General features: G+C 43.1%; 1 protein-coding gene across 2 annotated transcripts in view; it reads right to left on the bottom strand.

Moving 5' to 3' along the window:
• Positions 1-25171, bottom strand: part of ZC3H4 (zinc finger CCCH-type containing 4) — a 148966-nt gene that overhangs the window by 53923 nt on the left and 69872 nt on the right. For both annotated transcript variants that reach the window (XM_086938483.1, XM_086938484.1), the window contains exons 6-7: positions 6312-6405; positions 3896-4014 (exon numbers count right to left, since the gene is read on the bottom strand). In XM_086938483.1, coding sequence (XP_086794609.1) covers positions 3896-4014; positions 6312-6405 — 213 coding nt within the window. The remainder of the gene's footprint in view (positions 1-3895; positions 4015-6311; positions 6406-25171) is intronic.

Raw genomic sequence — 25171 nt, 5'->3', positions numbered from 1 at the left:
AAACAAGCTGGATGCATCATCACAGGGCCGCCTGTTTCAAGCATTGTTAACGGATTTACCTTATGACCATGATTACTTTATTTTCAAGTTTGGAGACCAGAATTTTTTTTTAAAAATTCGCCTTAAAATTTTGCAGACTGCATTAAAAAATTGGGGGTTCATGAGGAAGACATTCAACATTCCCTATTACCACACACACTCCCCGATATGGGACTCTCCTGGTACACCTCAATGCCTCCAGGATCAACTGTCACGACCCTTGAAAACAGTTGGCTTTAAAAAATGGGGAGATCTCTGGGTAGATTCGGGCCTAATGAGTTGGAACACGTTGGTACAGTTTACAGAAGGACAGTTGACTAGGTTTAGGTACTACCAGTTGTCTGGTTGGTGGTCCAGTCAAAACATGCAAAGGGAGGAAGATACAGATATTCTTGATGCAATCGGCAGAAGGGGGAAATGGGTAAAAGAGTTATCATTTTGGTACAATTTAACCCCTTCGACACTCATGACGAGCTGGGCTCGTCATGGTGTAGCCCGCTCGCACACTGATGACGAGCCCAGCTCGTCACGCAAAGTGCGATTTTGAAAAACCCAGCGCGCTAGCGGAATTCCGCTAGCGCGCATGCGGTTAATAATCAAAGAAGAGGAGAGTAAACTGTACATGGAGATAATAAAGTTATGGGGAAATGGTATAGCTGAGCTCCCTGAAGAAGTCTGCAAGGCATGGTTAGACTCTTTTTCCCTTTCACAGAGGCTAATTAAACCTGCTAATTTAAGGCGCAACCACCTGTTTACGGCTCATAGAGTCTATTGGACTCCGGCTAAACTGCATAAGATAACACGAAACAACTATTATTGTCCCCGTTGTAACTATAACGCCGCTGATGATATCCACATTTTTCTGGAATGTCCAGCCATTCAAAACTACTGGAAAGCGATAATGGATTTTTTGGGAGATGTACTTTCCATAATTATTACATGTTCTCGCAGATTAGTCTTCTTTGGTTTACCGAAAGAATACAATATCAAGAATTTGGATACTCAATTTATTTTTTACACAATAGTTATTGCAAGGAGACAAATCTGCATGGAGTGGAAGTCAGCGGCTCCCCCTAGATTTGCAGTATGTTTGAAGTACTTAATGGAGGTGTGTAAAATGGATCTGGCTGGCCGATGCGAGAATTCGCAGAATGTCTGGTCTAAACTGATGGTCTGGATAAATAGGTGAGCAGTCCTGTGATTATGCCAGAGGTTGTGTCGGTCCTGTCCTCCACCAGGCCTGGGGTGCCTAAAACAGGCTTGGAGGAGTAGGATAAGGAAAGCAGCCTACCTCTGGGAACTCCTGTTTGCTATGATACTGTTTTCCATGGCGGACTCGAAAAATAACAGTATAAGAGACAACAGCGAGACCCATCTAGAGCATATATATTCTGGTGGCATATATGAGGACAAAAAAAAATGAAGAAAAAAAAAAAACATGGATAAGAGCAATATTAGTCTTTAGCAAGGAAATAAAGAAATAAAGAAAGTTGGTGGAGGTTTTTGGACAAAAAAGAAGACAAAAGTGCTGCCTTCGCTGCTTGCAGTTTTCGATGTTGTTAAAGCCAAATTTCTCCCATCTCTTGCATCAAAGCTTTTCCATAGAAACTGGTTAGTTGGTTAAACAGAAACAGTGAACTTGGTTAGGCCACAGTATCATCCCCATAAGGCACATCTCAGACTCAAAAATGTCCGGAATTTTGGTTTGTTAGACAGTCAATCATGTCTGATGCCACATTTATTTGCAACTGCCATGCAGAAGGCATTCAGTCGAAAGGAGCTTAATAGGGCTGTTATGGAAGAAAATACAGAATAATTCAGCTGACTGCAAATGAAGTTACCATGCCCAACTGCTGCAAGCTATCGTAAATAAACCGCTTACCAAAATTTAGAATCAGACATTGACACATTTAACTTTCAAAGAAGTGCTGGCTAAACTACTAAGAATTCCCTTAAAAGAAGCCAACATGCTTGAGTTTGCTTCTCATAGACATGCAGAACTGTATAATATCCTCCACTCAGAAAATAAATTCCTTACAAACCTCCCTGAGCCAACTGCAGTATCTCGTAAAGTTAATTATCTGAGGCTCAGATTGTTCTTATTTCCAGTGGCACAAAGCATTGACTATAGGTTATACAATTATAGTAGTCTAACAAGAATGCAAACATCTTCAGGATGTGCAGAAGCATCATGACGGGCAGAACTATGTCAGCTACTCAATGCACCCTGAAGTCTTAAGCACAGTTGCTTCAAAGACTGACGCTTGTGGCAAAAAGGAGGCCAATTGTGTAAAGGGCTGATTGTGTAGTGTTTGTTATAATTGTGCTAATCACCTTCTGCTGTATCTTCGTAGGAGATTAAAGGGAAGACGGTAACAAGATGTCTGCCTTCCAACTAAGTAGTGGACTCTCGGGATCCACAAACCTGGGAGCTGAATAAACCATTCCCGTTACAAGCCATCAAAAGTGGTGGAACCAGAGAAGGCACTTCACTGGTTTAGCTATGTGAATCATTTGAAAACCAGTCTATGTCTGGTGTATTTGCATGTATATGTCAAGAAATGCACAGCCTTGCCTTCCTCCAGGGTTTTTTGATGAAGCTTGTGGGGTGAGTCCAGAACACAATATCCAAAACACATCACAGATAACTACAAACAATGGTCTGCAAAGAAAACAGTAGAAAAACAGATTCCAGGTTGCTCGCAGCATCGTAAGGCCATTCTAATGGCAGGAAATCGACATACTAATGTTGACAGCTTACAAATATCGTTCCATAACTACCAGATGGTCACACCCATAGGCTGAGGTGCTTATAAAATGTACACATGCACAAAAAGAAAAGAAACTATCTGTAGTACATTGACAGGAAAGTTGAATAAGGATAAATAAATAGACGTCAAAAAACCTTGAAAATATCAAGTGAATCAGAACCCAAATAAAAATGCCTACGGTAGCTTATAATAACCCCATGAAATACGATCTAGAGTTCAGCGATGTTCACAAGAAAGGGTTTTGCTGTGGCAGAGCTATTTAGGATCCCGAACCTCATTATAAGAGGAGGACAATACTACAATGAAGAATTAAAGAGCAGCTTAGGAATCCGTGAGTGAACTTCAGTACAGTAACATTTTAGAAGATATCAGGTTCCACAGAAACTTTGAAATTGCAGCAAATGTATTATTAAAACTGATATTTCATAAAATGAAGCACAAAAAAAGGAGAAGAATTAGATTGAAAAGTAAGAGACAAGTAAAGGAACACTTCGAAAAAAAACTTAAAGATATTAAAACTAAGTATTCTGAGTATTTCTCTAGATATGCAGAAACGGGTGAACTGAAGTGGCAGCCAAGCAGCTAAAGTTCACAAGTCTGTATCATGAAATAATATAGTAGAGCTGAACACAGTTGCTTTTCAAAGTGAAGCACTACAATAATGTTTAGACGATACTGTCCATGTATATTTTACATACTTCTAGGTTAATTCCACTAGGTTGAGAAGTATGGTAAAGATGATCAATCCACAATATAGAAAAGAGGAATCCCTAGATATGCAGCTGGAAGATTAACATGAGAATCAGAATGAAACAGGTTTCAGTCTGCAAAGAATGGCAAAAAAAGGGAGAGGAACTGAACTTTAGTGGGGGAGGGCAATGGCAGGATGGAAAGTATGTATGTTGTTTTATTAGCCACACATTCTAACAGCTAAAAAGTGGCACAAGTTAGGTAGATGATAAATCTGTGTAGAATGTAAGTGTTTTAATTATGCATTTGTTGTTTAATGTATATATCATGCAATAGTAACTGTGTGACAAATGTGATAGCATAAAGAAGTTCATACATTTCTGCTTCAAACTTACTCCCATTTCGTCGTCATAGTAGTCATCTTCATCATTTCCACCTTTATTCCTGCCTCTTCCTCTTCCCATTCCCTTGATCCCTCTGCTTCTAAGACCTCTGCCTCGACCACGACCGTACCCTGTGGGAATTCAATCATTAAGATCACATTTTTTTCTTTAAATTAAAAAAAAAGTTACTTACCTTCCACTTCTCAAAATACTAATTTCTTGGTTTTTTTATCGGACATTCATCTATTCTAGTGCTCTCCTGTATTTCCTCTAACAGCTCAACAAAAACAGTTTTCGCAACCTCATTTGACCCAAGCAACTACACACTGCATAGGCACTGGACTACACAAGTTAATTTTACTATTGCGGTCTCATTCTGCCTATGAAGTACATTATTTATTTGCAACAAAACTAAATTTATCATTGACTTCTTAACTGCCAGTCTCTTACATCGCTTGCGAGTCATCACTGAATATTGACTAACTGCCCTATCTGCACCCTTCACAACCCTTAGCATTGGTGCTTTTATAGAGCTTATGCAAGCTCCTTTCTGTAAAATAGAGAAAATTCAAGATCCAAATATTCAATGTACTAAATGTCTAACAAACCCTTCTCATTTCGCAAAGCATATCCAAACATCAGTGCCACAATCTGCGCTCTCTGGACCACAACAAACTAATTTTCCTGCTATGCTGTGGACATTTCCTTCTCCATTATCTACTTTAGGCCCCTCCATCATTATCACACCTTAATTTAAGGTGGGAGGTGAGTGGAGAGGGCTAAAGTAACAGCTCCCCTCCAGCACCATGTACTTCATCAAGGAAAGCAGGGTGGCAGAGTGGTGACAGAGAGAGTGCAACTTTAAAATTTAAACCTGTGCTCTCTCTGGTACCAAACAGGTGTCTTTCCTGCTTTGTAGTGCTGTTTTGCTGACCCCACATATGGGCCACAGTATTTTTGTGACAGGCATGTTTAACGTGTGTTGCAAAAATGCCACAACGTTTGCTTTTTTGGGCTGAAATAGTTTTATTTTTATGCCGCAAAATTTGCCAAAAAAAAATGCAAAATCCTGGGGGTCTCTATAAATGCTAGTATATCCTATGCCATGATCTCCTTCATCCAGACATTTCAAGATCCGTCTTAAAGCAGAACATCTTACACAAAAATGGTTCTCTATAGGAATACACATACTGCTTCCTACATTCTTACAGCAAGAAAGGGAAAAAGAAAGGGTACATGGTGCCACGATTAGCTAACATGTACAACCTTACAGTCCAGGTACGGTAGTCAGCCAAGAACAATTGTATCACATCTTCTTCATTCTTAGTGGCCTGCAAATCCAACATAGTTTTTTAAATATGTCAAAAAGAAGCTGACTTGAGTAGTATCACCTACTATTCTCTTTTAAAATTAAAATAATGATCTGATGGTCTCCAGGACACATGCCCAGTGATGTTCTAAAATCCAAAGCAACAGCTTCAAGTAGTCTCTGAAAATATGAACCTCAGATAAGCAATAACTTGCGAGCAATGAGGACTTATTGGGACTGGTCTACAAGACTTTGCTAGCTGTCTACTTGAAAAATGCCTTTTGTAAGATTACCAAGAACTTTTACTGGGCTTCCAGAATTCTCATTGCTTAGCACTGATTAGTCATTTTGGCCATATTGTCACTCCCTTTTGTTAGATTCTAATTTATTGGCTTTCCTTATCTTTTCCGTATCCCTCTTGTTCCATCTCATCTTTGCCTCCCCCCTGGAGCATAGTATTTGGAATGACTGACTGCTGCCAGTCCACTGCTAATTTTTATGTAACTATTTGCTCTTCTTCTTCTTAAACACTTCATGAGTGTACGTGTTTTTCTGCTCAATCCCTCGTGTCGTACTCCTCACCAAGCCAAAAGTGCCCTCCACGCTCCCTGTTGCGTATGTACTTGCGTGCTTCTCCCCTGGTGCTGCTCACGTCATTCTGCTTACGCGTGCCATCATTCCGATTGTGCATGCTTACAAAATTATGTGGCTGTTGCTGTACATCATTGCCAAAAGTCATTTACAAGGCCAAGATGTCCCAAATAAGATATTTATTGGTTTTGCCAACACTGGTTTATTTTGTGGTGTTTTGCAGAAGCTCTCTGGGATAAATTGAAAATTGTTTAATTAGTAGTTTATACTTTTGATATTGATTCGCACGTGATATAATACAACCTTTGGGGGAAAGCCAAAAGAGCTTAAAGGAGGCAAACAGGCTGCATAATAAAGATCATATGTCAAACGATGATATCGTTCATTGCTTTTACTACAGTTGAAGCAAATTCTAGGAAGAACCCAATGCGCAGTAATTGACTGGTTGGAAAATTATTCACAACTGGAACCCAAACACAACACAAAAGATATTCTAGAAAAAAATATATCTGTTGTTATATCAATTACCTCGACCTCTACCATCCTTTGATTTTCGGTACTGGTTCAATTCCTTGGAATAATCATCGTACTCCTCATCTCCCATGGGTTCATTATCACCGTACTAAACATTTAACAATGGAAGAGAGATCATTATTAAAAAACTGTTGGACAGCTCAAGATTTAAACCTCACAATCCTGCTTAACGTAACGTATTAATCCGAAAGCTGGTTGACTGACATTGACGATTACAATATACTGAGAAACCCTAATCTCACTACCTAAAACATTTTAACAAGAAACCTGTTTTAACATAACTTTTCTGCCCTGAGCTTGAATAACTTGACTGTATTTTTGCAACTGATCTTCACCAATATAAAATCAATTTAAAGGACTATCTACAATACCTCTTCCATTAGAATGGGCCCCATTCAAATGAAATGCTTAGGCAGTTTTTTATTAAATCAAAGCACATGTACGCAATTGGCTTCATTGCAAAAAAATAAAGCTAGTAATTTATAAGTTATCACTTCATTCTTGAGTATTATCAAACTTTTTTGCTTGACAGCATAAGAAATAATTTACAACAAAAAAGGCACTGGTGAATTGCCAAGTGGAATACATACATTAAGCTCAAAGGACTGCCCTGTCTCAGTCCATGCAGCACCTATATATAATGAGTTTCAAATCTTGCTTGGAAACTATGTGACAATGTGTGAATTTGTGGTAAAGAAATGTGCATCATATCAAAATAAATATTTTTTATGCCAACCATTCTACTTTTTAAAAAATATGTTATGTTTCACCTTATGGTGTTCGTTCTAAGCTCTATAGCTGATGTACCTCTCCAGCCATAACTAGTCTCAAGGTGGAGGCTGTTAGCTAGATAACTAAATGAGTTGGAAACAGCCTGCATAACAAATCGGCCACACATTTCCCTTGTCACAACTGTTTATGTTTGAATACATTATCACTATAATATGTATATTGGTATCAGGTTCAGCATGAGTCCATGATTGCAGTGCCAGTAATGTTATATGGAGAAATGGGAGCGAATATTCCATTCCTACGTATATATGCCAACTGAAGTTAATGTATTCCAGAGAGAAAAATATTATAGAAAGTGTACATACCGGACTTTGTCAATCTATTATAACAGCTAATGAGCTACAAAATGTCAATATTTCACATTAGTTGTGGTCATGCCTTTTAGTAAAGATGGCCTGGACAGACATTGCCTTGCAAAGTTTGTGCCTCTTAAAGTCAGATATTGCTGTGACGTGACCATTCATTTGGCTTTGCTGCTCACAAGAAATATCAAGCATTGGCAAAGCCAATAGGTTTCACTTATGCAAGATCTATTGGCTGTTTCAATGTTTTTAGACATGTTGCACAGCAGCACAGGCTACTGTGCAACATGGCTTACAGAAAAAAAAGAAAGCAGTATCGTACAGCCAGCGTTTACCATATCATAGCACTTTTTTTCTTTTTTAAGCCATGTTGTACAGCTATTGGCTTTGTTACCCTTTTATTCTAAGGAGGAATAAGCATTTTTACTGTCGGTCTTTGCACCCATCTACAGATACAGATGAGCCAGCCTCCTATTAACGAACACATTATGAACCCTCACCGAGAAGCCAATATTACATTCTTGAGATTGTGAGAAGATAATAATAATAAAAAGTTCTCTCCTTTTATTCTCAACAACGCAGGCCTATTTTCAGGAAGAAATGTCAGGTTGAAAGAGAACCTATTTGAGATAAAGAGAGAGACACGAGCCATGGGATATGCATACTTTAACATTCTGGCTATGTCTGCTCCTTTTCATGCTAGTAAATAAAGGTATCAATACGCATTGAAAATGCAATAGGTCTCGCCTTTGATTAAGTTAAAGCCATTTGCTTTGCTAACGGTATTGTATAGCAAAGCAAATGGCTTTAACTTACTAAAAGGCGCGACCTATTGCATTTTCAATGCTTGTTTATATTCCCTCCTAAAGAACACATTTCTGTCCCTATTTCAAATATACGTCTTTTTCAAATAAAAGATGTACATTTAGATCTTCTGACAGCTGTACCTGTACTTAAAATGATGCCTGTTGGAAGTATTGCGCCTCATTGGAACAGCAGAAAAATTAACGCCCCTCCTTAAACAATGATTGGCAAAGCCACCAGGTTTGGCTTTTGTATATTTTAAGGTTTAATGTTTGAGAACGCCTCTCATTTAGAAGGCAGCAGAAATGGAATGCAGGGGTAAAAATATGCGATAATCGGGTTACCGCACATCTATACCGTTGCCTCAGATTTTTGACAGCGCATTAGCACGGTGCTTCTTGGTGACTACCTCAATATTACCACCAGCATAAGGTCGGAGTGAAAAGTAGCAGAAACAAGTAGCACAGCAGAGACAGAGGATACAATGAGCCTATATTTTCAGGGACGTTTTGCTGTTTGACTGAATGCATGCTGAAGTAGTGCCAATCCATGTTGCCCTCAGAATAAGGTGCTACTGCAAAAGTTTGAGTCTGTGATCTATTTGCATTCAATGTGGAATGACCGCAAATTACATAAAACAGTTCGCATCTCAACTACAATTATTGGATAAGATAATGTTTATAAAAAGTTTGTGCTCACGTTCTGAGTTTTCGGTTTTTTTTTTGGCAGTTCTATATAGCAAGAACTCGACCTAAAGGCACTGGGGCGATTTACAGGCCCACCAGTTACAATACCCAGGGACGCATTCATTTTTGGTATGCACTGAGAGATTAAGTGATTTGCCCAGAATCATAAGATGTTGAGCAGATGCCGAGACTGGAACATAGTTCTAAAGTCGGCAGCTCCGTTTGTAACGCCACGGTATTGCCCATTTGTAACCAAGTGCATTCTGGTAATTGTAGTCCTCCTGGTTCGCTTCAGTGGACCCAATTGAGGTAACACACATCTGAAGAAATGTTTCTCCTCTCTTTAAAATATAATTGGTCGGCAGTGATGAATGTAATGAGACCCTCAGGGTTCCTGTGAGGTGCAGTTATCCACAGCGAAGAGTGGGAGGTGGCCGGCTGGTAGGGTGCACTGATACCTTCACGCTCAGGGCTTTGGGGAATGTGGCCCGTGATAATCACAAGCTAAGCAAGCTCTAAAGAAGTGGCTCTATGAATGCGTGTTCAATGTTTCTTTTGCTGCTGTTTATTTGGCGTACACCAGACAGCTTAAGCTTTTGGCTATTTTTGCAAAGTTCAACATATAGTTCAATGTTTTTGCATCAAACAGGCTTGAATGAGCCAAAAAATATTAATACTTTCAAAGTTGTCCACAATGGGATGGGGGGTTGTATCTTACTCTGGGCCCCACAAATCCTTAAGAAGACATAGGGCCCAGAGGCCCAGATGTGTGCGGGTCCGCTACATCCCGATTTTAGCTGTTTGATTACTAAACAAGGGAACGGGGGCGCATTTCCAATGCTTGCTTTAGAGTCAATTGAACCCTTGCTGCGCAATGGGCATGAAAGACTTCATTTATTTATTTTGAAAGTTTTATATAGCGCGGACAAGATCCTTGCAGATATCAGAGCGCTTTACAAAGAGAAGTACATGAGGGAGCAAAGTCAGACAGATAAATCATTAGGTCAAACAGTACAAATAGGTGGCTACAAGCCAAACATGTGAGTAATAAGACAGTTAATACAAATAATCAAAAGGGTCAAACATGTAGTACAGATTGGTGCAGAGTACTAACAGTGTTCGAGATAGTAGTTCAGGTGTATTTAGCCATGAGGATAGCTTTTACTTCATTTTTAAAGAGTGTGGTGGAAGAGATAAGCCTGGTTTCAGGCGGGAGTGAGTTCCAGATCCTAGGCGCCATTCCTGAGAAGGAGCGCTTATATGTTTTTTCCTTCCGGAATCTTCGAGGTTTCAACAGAAGATTGTTTGTGCCTCTAGTGTTTCTAGCTCCTCCAGAGATTGTCAGCTTCTGAGCGAGGTATCCAGGTGAGTTTAGATGTACCGCCTTGTGTGTCATGCAGGCGATTTTCAGATGTATTCTAGCTTCAAAAGGCAGCCAGTTCAGGGATTTCAAGTCAGGGGTAATATGGGAGTGCTTTTTTGACCCAGTGATGAGTCTCGCTGCAGCGTTTAGAGAAGCTCTTAGGGGTGCGGTTGTAGTTAGGGGGAGTCCACAGAGGGCGATGCTGCCGTATTCAATTAGAGGGATGACTAGTGCTTGTACTGCAGTTTGGAAGTCTTTGGCTAGGAGGAAGGGTTTAAGTTTCCTCAGAGTATTGATCTGGAAGTTCGCTCCCTTTGTTGCCTTGCTGATATGTTGCTGCATGTTCAGATTGGTGTCGAGTGTTATGCCTAGAGATTTTGCTGAGTCCACGATGGTGGGTTGGACATTGAGTGCGGTTAGGTGTTTAAGCCAAATTTGAGTGGTGGAGATCTTTGCTGGAGGTGAGATCAGAAGGAACTCTGTTTTCAGGGCATTGAGTTTGAGATGATTATCGGCAAGCCAGGATTGGGTGAAAGGTTCATGCTGTTAAGGTGTTTTACGAAGGAGGCGTCTGGTTGCCTTTGCGCCTCAAACATCAAGAGGGGCTGTCGTTTACAGATGCAGTAAAATGCCAAAGCAGAACAAGAGTTGATTTTCAAACCCCATAGAAGTAAGCTTGTAACTCAAAAGGGAAAAAAGAAAACAGTGAAAATCCATTTTGTTTTCAAAAGGAAGGGCTTGCATGTGGATGTACCCAGTCAATTTACAAATAATGAACATGTTTCTATTCCATTTACCAAGTGACACATAAAACACCAGGGGCGTTGCGCTGAGAGGCAATCAAACAGAGGAGACATTTCCATGCATCACCATTTGATGGGGAAACCGCCCACACGCGGGACCGGCTGCCAAAAATGGCGTTTGCGAGAACCAATAGAGCCCCTTTAACATGCTAATGCGAGCCGTTTAATGTAGTCTGCGAACTCTCCAGGGATGTTGTGGGCCCCTCAAAGCCACTCAGCTTCACAATGGTGCGACCCTGTGAAAACCCCTGGCATCGGATGAAGATCTCCCAAAGCCTCCCATTCAGACAGCTTTCACTGAATCGGGAAGCATTTTGTCACTTTTGTATTCCCGGCCTGTTCGGGGGTGTTTGTGCCCATAGTCCCGTATTGAAAAAAAGGGAAGCTGGGTCAGCATATAGCTGGTCTTAATGAAGGTACTAAAATGCAAAACACAAATGGGAATTAAGAGAGCAACAGAAGGTGGCTTTATCTATCGAAACAAACCCATTTAAAACTTGGATGTCATGGTTGTTGTAGTATTTCAGCAACCACTCAACTCACTCGATGTTTCCTGTCTTCCTGGTTTGTCTGAATAAATGGTGATAGGCGCTTTGTTTCTGTACTAAAGCTTGGTGATTCGCAGTAATCTGTTGCACCAACGTAAAATAATAACAGTGTATTTGCGTACTAGTAGCGACATTGCAATGCTCATATTTTGGGTGAAATAACTATACTAAGCACTAACTGGTGTGACATGGGCTCTTGATACTCTGCAGTGCAGGCGGGGTTTGGGGGGGCGGGGGTAGACCTCTAAAAGAACCAAACCTTTTTATTATATGCCTGAGTTGGTAAGACTTTATGGCCTCGACAGGCGTATGAAGCACAATATAATTAGTATAACACAATGCAATACAACACATACAATACAAAACTATGCAGTACTCATTCAGGGACACAGCGAATTGCCCCCACAAAATATTTAGAGACTGAGGGATCCTCTTTGCAGGAGACAGTCAAAATAAAGCACTTTTTTTCTTAAAAAATCGAAAGTGTCCTGCTAATGTATGAATGACTCTCCCTACATCTCCCTGAATGTACACACTTTTGTAGATTCCTGCATGATTCGCTGCTGTGAATCAGTAGTGCCCTTGGGTGCTCGGTCGAATGCACAAGTCATGTAATATTTCTGAGACTTCCCGATGATTCCAAAAGATTCATTGTTTTCGTGTTCGATATGTCCGGTGTCTAAACTGAAGCAAACCTGGCGAAAAACTCCCACACTACATTATGCGGTTAACAAAAACAAGGAGTGGAACGCAGTATAAATTATGACAAATGATGTTGTAAAATGGAAGATTTGATCCCATTTATTGAAATATTCCTCAGGAGAAGGACCTTGCACAAAGCCTACTAAAGAGGGTCGAAACCTACATGCAGGCTCACTCAGTGCAATGCTGAACTGTTCTTAAAACTCTCCAAATGATGGCAGCTGGATAGTTGTAGCGACGATAACTTGGGTGCCCCTCATCACTTTATATGGGGGCAGCGTGCAATTTTGTGCACCAGAGAGCTACTGAAAAGTAAAAACATTTCAGACTACAGGTCCGTTAATTTTGTTCTAATCAACTACCACTTTTAAATTCCCTGTTCTTGTCAAGCCTTTGTAGAACAAGCGCTCGCCAGGCAGCAGCGGCACCCGCGCTATACTTGTAACATTAAAAGTAAAGCGCAGTGCTGCGATTATACCAAAAGTAAAGAAATAGATGTTTTTTCTATTTCTTTACTTTTGGAATAATCGCAGCACCCGCGCTTTACTTTTAATGTTACAAGTAAAGCGCGGGTGCCGCGATTATACCAAAAGTAAAGAAATAGAAAAAACATCTATTTCTTTACTTTTGGTATAATCGCGGCACCCACGCTTTACTTCTAACATTAAAAGTAAAGCGTGGGTGTCGCGATTATACCCAAAGTAGCTCGCCACGACGTAGACTTTTCAATTTTAGAGCCGTCCCACTTGGACGGGCTCGGCCGGACTTCCTGCTGGCGTGAAAGGTTTATCTTCTTCTTTATGGGGCCATCTGTTTGGACCCATAAAGAAGATAACAAACCTTTTACGCCAGCAGTAAGTCAGGGCAGCCAGTCAACTGGGACGGCTCTAAAAGAGAAAAGTGTACATCACCGAAAGCTCTATTCCAATGGCTGGCCACCGTTTAGCATGAACGGTGACGCCAGCCAATGGAAAAGAGGGGCGGGGTAGTGAAAGCTACCCGTAAACATAAAATCTCGCCAGCGAGACTGCGCATGTGCGCAGCCTACGCTAGCCGAGACCTAACCAGCGAGACTGCGCATGTGCGCAGCCTACGCTAACCGAGATCTACAAATGGAGGCATCCTGCTAGCCAGGGGGATTCTCTGCACCCATGTGATATGTGCACTATAAGTCCTCTTTTATAGGTATTGAAAGTACACTGCTTCCTTTGATTTCTTGTTTGGCAGGAACTGCCCCGAGTGACACAAGTTTGGGGGTGCTGGACAGCCTCCCCTCGTAGCTGCAGCCGTCGCGAGGCGGGATACGCACGAGAATCACCAGCCACCCTCCCTCTCTCCCCCCCCGCCACCCCCCACCCCCCTCGGCTGTCGAGGGAATAGGCCAGCACCGACCAACCCATCCCCACCCTGCTTTTACAGTGAAATGTCATGGGAATCGGCATGGGTGACTTGCTCTGTGTACAATTCAAAACAGTTGAAGGAAAATCTACCAGATTCTACGAGCAAGACAGTCTTTGTACCTTTATTTGCCTCTTCTTGGTTTAGTGAAATTACTTCCCGCCATTTTTGAGTTTCCAAAGAAAAAACCTAGTAGCTATACGCATCATCTAGTGCCGTACATGTGGGTACATTTTGGAAACAATGTATAATTCTTTGTGACTAACTGAAAGAGGCATCAGTGTGTGTCAGCACATTTATGTTATACACTTTCTAGCAATATCCACAAACACCAATGATCGTGAAAAAGTAATTTTTAAAAAGTACCTGGAGGAGGGTGCTGCCAGTGGAAGAGCACTGGCTGCAAACAGGAAGCCGTGCTAAATTCATGCTCCACATTGGAGACAGAAGCCCCAGGAGAAAACAGGGGGTGAGCAGCCGGAGGAAGCAGGGGGTGTGACCAGTATGAAGCAAGTAAACAAGAGTGGTGTTGAAGTCAACCAATGGTAAGGATTAGTAAGTAAAGGGCGGGCTCTAAGTCAGTTTCAAGTTTTTTTTAATTAAAAGATTTCGCTGACTGAGCATATTTCCAACTCACAATTAGATTAATTCGTAATTTGTCTCCCATAGGCTATGACCCTCTGACATTGAATACCTTTCATCAGGCTGAGCTGCAGCCATCATCATTCATAGCTTTTTCGTATGTTTACTAGAAGTAAGTGTGTCTCTACCTCATCTCATATCTTTGAGAAAGCCACTAATTTAACTTTGTAAGCCAGCATCCTAGTCACCACACTGACCAGTTTGTTAAGCTACTGTCATTTTTGGAATGTAAAATCCAGAATATTTGTATTTAAATGATTAGCTGTCAGCAACACGTTTTAAGAATATATGTTAATTTTATCACTTTTCTCATAGGGGACATCCGCATTGCATAAAACTTTTTGTCCTGATGATGGTCTTTTGGATACTACCAGTGAGACCGAAACGTCGACACACCAGTCCAAGTCTTCATTCTATTTTTTGACTTTCTATTTTATTTTTAAAAAGAAGTCAATTTTATATATATCTGTTCAAAGACTGGATTGTTTCTTATGTACCAATGGATTGTTTTGTTTTTTCCACGTACCTAAGATTTACATGCAATTACTTTTGATTATGTACCCTTACATTTGAAAGCAAAATATAAATAATAACTTTTCCATGAAAACATATGTGTCCGTGTTGCTTTACATTGTTTGCTTATGATTCATTTGGTGAATAATACTACATTGATTGTTTAAAATTTTCTCAACTGTTCAATTCCTATGGGACTAGTGTGGTAGTCTTTATGGAGTTTTGAAACAGCTTACAATACAACAAGAGCAGTATCTGATTCATTCAGCTTTCAAGTCTCAATCATAGAGGCTGTGTCTTACTGCAAAAATTTGTACTTCTAAAAAATCCCTTGTAGGCATCTTCCTTGTAACACTACGATTGCGCAAGCCCACAAGGGTTTATTGGGTTACCCACCCCCTATAATCAGTTTGAGCATATTTCAGGCGAAACCTAAAAATTAGCTAGCCAATGTAGCTCTTTGCCGACAGATCGTCTATATTTGAGATGTTAAAGTCACACAAATCCAACAAATATTTTCACTTTCACTCATTCACTCATCACTTCAGAGTGAATGTGGTCCTATTACATATTCATTCTACCAGGTAATTGCATGTACCCCATATGTACACTGTAAGTATCGTGAGCAAACACAAAGCAAAATGGAAACCACCACTGAAAACTCTTCATTCGAAAAATCAATTGGCTAGTTTTGACTGACAATGTAAACAAGCAAGTAACTAAACACAATGCAACCGATGAGTTCAACACTACAGAAACCCTGAAATAAAAAATGTCTACACAAAACCAAGACAACCTAACTTTGCTGCAACTCCCTTTTCAACAAAGACTGTCATACCGAAACATTGATAGGAAGTTGCTACCTCTAAAATAAATCTCTTAGTAGCAGATCCAAGCTAAAGGCCTAAATAAAAAATACATGGTAGCAGTCCTAAAATCGACTGCTATTTAAATCCAAAAGCAGATCACTATGGCCTAAATTATAACTGATATGGTACAGAATTCAGCTCTGCATAATTATGTTGGCCTATGTTCCAGCACTTTAATTTCCCAGGTTCAGGACCAACAACATTCCAGTTTTTAAAATTGCTTTGGTAAAGGGCTCCATTGCATGCCAGACCGGTTTCCCAGCACCTGTGAGACCCCCAGACAATGCATGGAAAGAAGGCATGTTATGCTTCCCCTGTCAGGAGACGTCTTCACCTTTCCTCTCCGAACCTACCATACCAACAGTTGAGAGTAAGAGGTAAATGCCGGTCATAAATGCAAAACACCAGTAGGGAAATATGGTTCGGGGGAATTCTATTACAGGACCGGAGGCTTCGTATTATGCTTCTCTTTCTTTTTAATGCTACACACAGCAGCCAATGAAAACTTTGTATGCCAAAAACAAACTACATTTCCCATAATGCAAACAACACATCACTTCCTGTATTAGTCCATAAGACCTAGGCAATACCGGATATCCTCCTCTTTCTTTGCTGCTCACGCAGCCAGTAAAGTGCCTTTTGATTACTGTTACGATGATTACTAACAGTTGGTGTATTTCATGCTAATTGCGCATTTGCGCGTGGTTTATTTCTTGTGTTTTCACTGTTCTTAATCCTGCACTGTTATGCATTGTTTCGATATTTGCGAGTGAATTCCTGACGTCTTCGGCTGCCGTGCCACCCCGCTGCCATCGGGGGTGTACGCGGGCTTTGCCGACACTTCTGTAAGGGCCGGAGGTGATTAGCGCAAGCTCGTGCATCACTCCTACGACGCACCTCCCTCGCTTGACGGGTGGAGCGCGTCTTCGTTATTAGGCGGCCCGAGCAGGATTTACCCGCGCCGCGGGAGACTGATTGCAGCGTTTGCTGTGGGGGGCATGTCAGCGCTGTGTTGCGCTTGGTAATTACCGGTACCGACCCGCTGACGGGGGGGAGCATTATTATTTAGCGCAGAGGCCCCCCTCATTGGCCGGAAGCGATAGGAGCTTTCCCTTTCGTTTCTCTTGTTGGTTTCGACGTGCGTAGCCCAATTGTTTTTGGTAGGATTGGGCTACGCACGTCGCTACTGCGCATTTTTTCTTGGTTTTTACTGATTTCTCTTCGGATTCTTCCATGAGCTGTCTCCTCACGCTTAGCAAGCTGTAAAAAAACGCTGGGCCTGGAGGGAGCACACCTCCTGTGTACTATCTATTGCTCTTTGCTCCATTTTACGCCTCAGGGCTGCAAGAACCTGATTACAGCCTTTGGCTGAGGAGCTAGGTACCTGGTGATTGTGTTGTGCTGTGGGTTAGCTCCCCCATTACTCCTTTCTAAGTTGTCTGCCCTTACCCTTATGAGTAAGTCTATGTACAAATTTGGAGATACCATGGAGGATTGGGTTACCTATGAAGAGGATGAGACCTATGGAGAGGAAGTGCCTGACCCTTCCATTGAGGATAATATTGTTGAGGCCCCGGACACCTCTGTCCAGGATTCTGTCAACAAGGCCCTAGAGAAGGCAGTTCCAGGAACTGTTCAACAGGCCTTGGCAACTGCGTTAAAGCCTATCACTAAGCAGTTGGAGAAGTTCGCCAAGCGCCATGGGTTTACTTCCCATACAAAGCCTAAGAAGGACGGGGCGCCTTCTGGTTCGCAGTGAGACTAAGAAGTCAGGAATAGACTCAGGTCTGAGTGCCCTAGGCCGGATATTGCTAATAAGGTGGCGGAAACTCCAGACATTGACTCTAGTATGTTGACCTTTCTCAAAAAATGTGCGAAGGACCCTAAGAAGGGCATCAACCGTGCATGGAGGGGATGCCAGGACAAGCTCCTGGATGTTGTGGGGCCCCTGGCCAAGATTTTGGAGATGGCCTTGGAGGCACAATAATCAGGTGCAGCAATGGATCAACACGTCCTGGCCGGTTGGACCCAGAGGGCGATATGCCTCTTGGGCAACACTAACTGCGCTATTTCAAATGAACTCCGGAAGTCCCTCCTCATGAGGATGGATTCCAACCTCACCGAACTTGCAGCAGCGGAACCAGGTCCCCTGGCAGACGGAAATTTTTTCGGTAAGCGCTTTGTGAAGGATGTGGCGAAATACGCTGGTACCTTCACAACTCTCAATAAAGCCCAGTCAGGCATAAAACTTGCGCCTTCAGGCTGGTGTTTTTAACAGGACCAGCAAGGCCGGGGACGCTCATTGGCCGTCAGTATTTTCAAGCCCCCAGAGAGGCGACTTTGGCCGTGGTAGAGGCGATTGGGATTCCAGCCGAGGGGGAACGTTCTACCCTACCAGGCAGCACTTCAATAAGCGGCGATTTAACAGAGGAGCCTACCGTGGTGGCTTCCATGCCACAGAATCATCAGGTGAGTGCTCCAGATATTTTCACACTACCTCTGGGAGATCGTATTCGTTGCTTCTTTCAAAATTGGGTTCAATTGTCTCAAGATGCTTGGGTTTTAGGAACTTTTCAGGGTTTTCATCTAGACTTCTTTCAGGTTCCCGTGCAGGACAGGTTCCCCAGGAAGCTGTCTTTTTCCCAAACAGAGTGCGTTTTTATCAATTCCGAAACAGGAGAATTGCTGCAGAAACATGCGATAGAGCGCTGCGACGGGAGCCCTCACGGTTTCTGCAGCAATATGTTTCTGGTTCAGAAGAAAGGTGGCGGTTACAGGTTAGTACTCAACTTGAAGGAATTCAATGGTTACATGGTTTACAAACATTTCAAGATGGAAGGTATTCATCTTTTGGCGGATCTTCTGCAACAGGGGGACTGGATGGTCCGCCTGGATCTGAAGGACGCCTACCTATCTGTGCCGATATTTCCTCCACATCCGAGGTTCTTGCAGTTCCAGTGGAGAGACCGGTGGTATGAATAGTTGGTCCTTCCTTTCGGTATTTCGTCAGCTCCATGGTGTTTCACCAAGGTGTTGAAGCCTGTAGTAGCCTACCTCAGGGAGCAAGGGATTTGCATGATTGTGTACTTAGACGATATTCTGATCATGGCGCAATCGCAAGACATGGCGATGTTGCATCTGCGCATGACCATTGCTATGCTGCTAAATCTCGGATTCGTGGTCAACAAGACCAAATCCGTCCTCAGTCCGACCCAAACGATAGATTTTCTGGGTTTTGTGATAGATTCTCAAGCGGCTCAGTTGACTCTTTCCAGGTCCAAATTGCGCGACATACAGAAGGAATTACGTACCTTGTTGTCCAAACAGACTGTCTAGTTGAGAGGGATTGCCAGGATGGTGGGCCTCCTGGTGTCATCCATTCAAGCGATCTTCCCGGGCCCTCTTCATTATCGGGCCCTTCAGAGATTGAAGACTCAGCATCTGCAGAAAGGTCTCTCGTACAAGGATCTGGTTCCTCTGTCCTCAGAGGTCCGTCAGGAGCTTCAGTGGTGGCTGAGCCACGTAGAAGCATGGAACGGTCGAGCCATTTTCGGCTCCGTTCCGGAGGTAGTTATAGAGTCCGATGCCAGCCGTTGGGGCTGGGGAGCGCGTTGCGGAAATATTTCCACGGGAGGAAGGTGGTCACCTCCAGGAGTTAGATCTCCATATAAACTGCTTAGAGCTTCTCGCCGGCTCATTTGCGATCAAGACTTTGTCACCCAAGAACATGTCATGTTGCATCCTTCTAAGGATGGACAATGTCTCGGCAGTGGGCTACATCAACAAACTAGGAGGTACAAGATCCTCCATGTTAGTAGAGATAGCGAAGGATTTTTGGCACTATTGCCTAAGTAGCAGATATCGGTCATAGCCGAGTATATTCCAGGTCAGTCAAATGTGGTGGCGGACTGGCACTCACGTCACCTCAAAGATTACAGTGATTGGCAGCTCCAACCGAGGGTGGTCCAATGGTTACAGGTGATTTGGGGGTCTTGCCAGATCGACCTTTTTGCTTCCAGGTTGAATCAGCGGATGTCCCGGTTCTTCAGCTGGAGACCGGATCCGTTGGCTCTGGCGACGGATGCTTTCACACAGGACTGGTCCCAGTCCTTGAATTATGCGTTTCCCCCCTTCATATTGATTCCTCGAGTGTACTCCCGGATAGTGCGTCAGAGGGCGGAGGGGATCTTAGTGACCCCCCTCTGGAAATCGCAACCTTGGTTTCCGAGCCTCCTGGAGGTCAGTTGCGACCTTCCCAGGAGGATACCAGAATCACCGATGATACTCCAGGGCCCTCATGGAGAGATGCACCCGATGATAGAGTCGGGGCATCTGTCTCCGATGGCCTGGAGACTTTCCGGAAACGTTGGCAAATGCCAGAATTTTCGGAACAGGCTTCAGCCTTTATCGACCAAGCCTGGGCCCCTTCCACCAGAAAGAGATACGCTTAAGCCTGGAAAGGCTGGGTTCGTTGGTGCGTGGAACAACACGTGGATACCGTGGGGGCATGATTACCCTGCATTGTGAATTTCCTCTCCATGAAGGCGTCAGAAGGCTTAGCATATCGTTCGGTTAACAATATTCGCTCCGCGATTTCCGCGAGTCACTCTCAAATTGAAGGTAAGCTGTCGGTATGCATCCCCTTGTCTGTAAACTTCTGAAAGGGATCGGGGTAGCGAATCCGCCCAAACCCAAGTATACTTCTTTATGGGATGTCTCTCTAGTTCCACTGTTCACTAGTTGGCCTCAAAATGACTTGTTATCCAGGAAACAACTTTCAGCCAAGTTGGCTATGCTGCTATGTCTAGCAGCCTGTTGACTGTCATCGGACGTCAAAGCCTTAGATATTACAGGTAGAGTGTTTACTCCAGAGGGAGTATCTTTTAAAATTACTGCTAGGACTAAGACAATGTCTAGAAGTGTTGATTATCATGCCTTTTCAAGCAATACAAAACTCTGTGTGGTGCAATGTCTGAAAGTATACGAGGAGTGTACAAGGTCTGTTCGACCTACGGATGTTACGCAGTTATTGATTGCTTTGCAGAAACCATTCAAACCTGTTACTGCGGCTACTATAGCCAGATGGTTGAAATATGTTCTGCAAGAGGCGGGTATTAATACCCAGGTATTTGGGGCCCACTCTTTACAAGGCGCCATGGCTTCTAAGAGATTTATGTTAGGATGTACTATTCAGGACATTATGCATTCAGCAGATTGGTCTTCAGAATCAACTTTTAAACAATTTTATTATAAACCGGTGGATGATATTTCCTCTGTAGTATTTCAAGAGCGTTAAACTAGCATAATATGAAGCCTCCGGTCCTGTAATAGAATAAAAAATTAACTAGCTATCGCGCCAAGAATTTTCAATTCTATTAAGGACACGGAGGCGAGGATTATCCCACCCGGTTGTATTACATGTATTGTAACATTTTGCCCACCCATGATTATAGTCTGTTTTTTCAGATTTTACGGGCATTCTGTCTCATTCTTCCAGGTTCTGAGAAGAAAATGGACTGAGTATGTTTCCGGTTAAAGGAATTCTTTCCAGTTGGCTGTTCTTCCACGTTGGAGGTTGTTTATATTGGACTTCAGTTATTTATGGACTTATGTTCGAAGCAAAGAAAGAGGAGGATATCCGGTATTGCCTCGGTCTTATGGACTAATACAAAAAGTGATGTGGTGTTTGCATCATGGGAAATGTAGTTTGTTTTTGACCTACAACATTTTCATTGGCTGCTGTGTGTAGCATTAAAAAGAAAGAGAAGCATAATCCTCGCCTCCGTGTCCTTAATAGAATTGAAAATTCTTGGCACGATAGCTAGCTAATTTTTTTATTCCATGAGGTTATTTTAGCTGGTTTTGGTAATTTGGGTCGCCAGTAATTTCTGCATTGCTTGCTTTCAGGCCCCATGTCAGGGAACCCGCCAGAACATCTATACACCATGCATACACCTACAGCATCAGCTTCTAAAAATGCATTGAATTTGGGATATTTTTCTCTCACATACTTACCATTATAAGAGACTAATCACCGCCAAAGAATCCTCTTCAGAAATTCTTCCACAAAAGCCCAAAACTCATGGGACTCCTTTACTACAATCACTTTAAAGGGTTTACTTAAAATAAAGAGATATCATAGACCACAAACTACCACCAGGATGCAATTCTGGCAAACATACTCATCTCCTAGAACAGTCACAATGCTGCTGATCAATGCTTCATTGTTGCAGGGAATGCTTGTGAATCTGCTGAAAACAGAAACTCAACATGGGTCAATCATTGTGTCTAAATAAGGGCTGGTCTTCATACTCCCTTGGCTGTGGTAAACAATTAAAAAATATGGCTCTTCCCAACAAAACTCCTGCATAAAAGACAACCAACTACCAGCTGTCTATCAATCTGGTTTCCGATAGGGTTTTAGCACAGAAACGCTAACTATGAAAGTTATTGATGGCGTCCACCACATTGTAGTTGGAGAATTATTTCACTCATTTATTTTGAATGTGTTGGCAGCTTTTATCACCACAAACTGCTAAACATCCTAAAACATAGCAAGGGACTCAGGAAGCAAGCTCTAAATTGGTTTCGCACCTTCATCTAAAACTCAAATAAGACTGTCAAAACTGGCAAACACATTTCAAACATTTCTCACCTGCGGAGTTTCCCATGTATCTATACTCTCTCCCAACTCTGTTCAGCTTGTATCTAAAATCGCTAAGTAAACACCTGTTTAACTCAGACTACAATATTCACCAACAAGCAGACAATACGTAACGTAGCCTCAATATATCATTGATTCATGACCTTCTCGCCCATCAAAGCCTGCCTCTCACAAAAAAACGCTGCACCCATTTGATGTTGAATCTACAAAAAATTAATGTCTTCTCATCAGTCCAAATATCTATATGCAAAATAGGCGAGGCACTTCTTGAGAAATTAAAGGTAGAAACCCGCCAACCTCCCTTCGGCGGTTATCACCGGTAGCAATATCATTATGCACACTCACACTGATACCCCATAAAAGCAAACTGTCTCGATCAGCAAACAACTGCCTTAATTCAATAAACAGAATAAACACTCTTCTAACTCCAAGCCAGATAAACAGCAGTCCCAGTGTCCTGATCATCTTCAATCCGTAAAGCATATTCTGTTCATTATTCCACTCCCCACTGATCCTACAAGAACTTCCCCTAGCAGCAGGGAACACATTTCAAATTGGCTGGCTTGCCTACAAAGCAGACCACTGAAACAATACAGCATATTTAGCTGCCCTGCTCACCAACAAAACATTTGTCATTATGACTTACTGTTCCCTAAGTCTCCAAAACACGGGACTCTCCCCAGGCAAGCAGCAGACTTTCACTGGAAGAACAACCAATATCAGGGCTGTCTCTCCCTGCTAATCTTGGACCCCAAACTGCCCTTGTATCAGTCTAAAGGAGACTGAAAAAAACACTTTTTAACACGTGCCTAAATTAGCTCTACTTTCTGAACCTATCCTCCAAACCCAAAGCACAAGTTACTTACCTTCGGTAACGTAAGAAACCGTAGTTAGTATTAGATTCCTTACCTTAGAATATCCCCAGGCGTCAGACTGGATCCAGAAATTTTTGCGTAGCAGTACCTCTGCGCGTCGGTAGGCGTCGTCTGCGGCTCCGCGTCCGTCATCGGCGTCGTTGGGGCCGGAATGACGTTGTCGCAGTACTTAGACACCGCCCTCGTGCGCTGACGTCAGTTCTTATACACAGCTTTTCCGCGCCAGTACCGCAGAGCCATGATAAAAAGCAACACTGGTGCCATGAAACTAGGGCCCTGAAAGGGGATGACCTTAACCCTGGATATCGGTTCGCAGAACGGGGAGGATGGGTGGGGCGATAAGGGATCTAATACTAACTACTGTTTCTTACAGATATATCGTTACCGAAGGTAAGTAACTTGTGCATCTGAAAGAAACAGGTTAGTATTAGATTCCTTACCTTAGAATAGATACACCAGCAATACCAACCACGGAGGTGGGTCTGCGAACAAATGATCACACCAGATAGTCCTGGAGAACGGAACGGCCGAAAAAGCCATCTCTCCGGACTTGGCTGTCCAGGCAGTAGTGTCTTGCGAACGTGTGCAGCGAGGCTCACGTAGCTGCCTGACAGATGTCCTGCAAGGGGACTCCCCGACCCAGGGAAGTAGTAGCCGCCGTGGCCCGAGTGGAATGGGACGACCCATCGAGAAATGGCCCCTTTGTGCACCGCCCGTCACTTCTTAGCACCCACGTAACCAACAAAGAGTTGGTCATCCACCCAGAACTGGCGTGTGCGATCCAGATAGTATGAGAGCGCACGTTTTGGGTCCAGACGGTGGAGCCTCTCTTCCTCTTTCGAGGGATGCGGAGGCGGAAAGAAGATGGGCAAGGTGATGGACTGCCCGATGTGGAAGGCTGTGACTACCTTGAGCAGGAAAGAGGGTCGCGTCCGCAACACAACTTTGTCCGGATGGACAGAAAGGAAAGGAGGTTGAGAAGAAAGAGCCTGGAGCTCACTCACTCTCCTGGCAGAGGTGATGGCAACCAGGAATACAGTCTTAAGAGTAAGGAGACAAAGGGAACAGTTATGAAGTGGCTCGAAGGGAGCGCACATCAGATAAGTCAGAACAAGGTTCAAGTCCCACTGAGGCATCACGAAAGGAATAGGAGGAAACATATGAGTGATGTCCTTCAAAAACGTATTTACAACTGGAGACTTGAAAAAAGAGGGCTGATCAGGGATCCTTAAGAAGGCGGAAATGGCAGAGAGGTAGCCCTTTAGAGTGCCCAGAGCAGAGCCCTGCTGGGCAAGAGAAAGAAGAAAGAGGAGAACCACAGAAAGGGGGGCAGAAATCGGATCCACAGCCTTTGCTGTGCACCATGCCACAAATTTGTTCCACCTGCAGGTGTATACCGATTTTGTGGAGGGACGCCTGGCTGCCACAATTACATCACAGACTTCAGGAGGCAAGTCAAATGGCCTCAACTGTCGCCGCTCAATCTCCACGTATGGAGGTGGAGGCTGGACAGGTTCGGGTGGAGGACCGTCCCCTGCTGTTGCGACAGAAGGTCCTCTGAATCGGGGGATCGACTGACATGCTGAGTAGCTCTGGATACCAGTATCTTCGAGCCCAGTCCGGAGCCACAAGGATGACTTGGGCCCGGTCGTGCCTGATCTTCTTCAGCACTCTGGGCAGAAGTGGTATAGGCGGAAAGGCGTACAACAGACTGCAACTCCACTCGCGATGAAAAGCGTCACAAAGCGAGCGCTGCCTTCGAAACTCCAACGCGCAGAACTGATGACATTGCGCGTTCTCTTCTGTGGTGAACAGATCTAACCAAGGCTCTCCCCACTGCTGAAAGAGGCCTTGCGCCACGTCCGTGTTCAGACGCCATTCATTATTCATTAT

Source organism: Lissotriton vulgaris, chromosome 9 (assembly GCF_964263255.1).
Source record: "Lissotriton vulgaris chromosome 9, aLisVul1.2, whole genome shotgun sequence".
Taxonomy (NCBI): domain Eukaryota; kingdom Metazoa; phylum Chordata; class Amphibia; order Caudata; family Salamandridae; genus Lissotriton; species Lissotriton vulgaris.
Note: the sequence above shows the minus strand (reverse complement) of the source record. Positions and strands in the feature narration are given on the sequence as shown.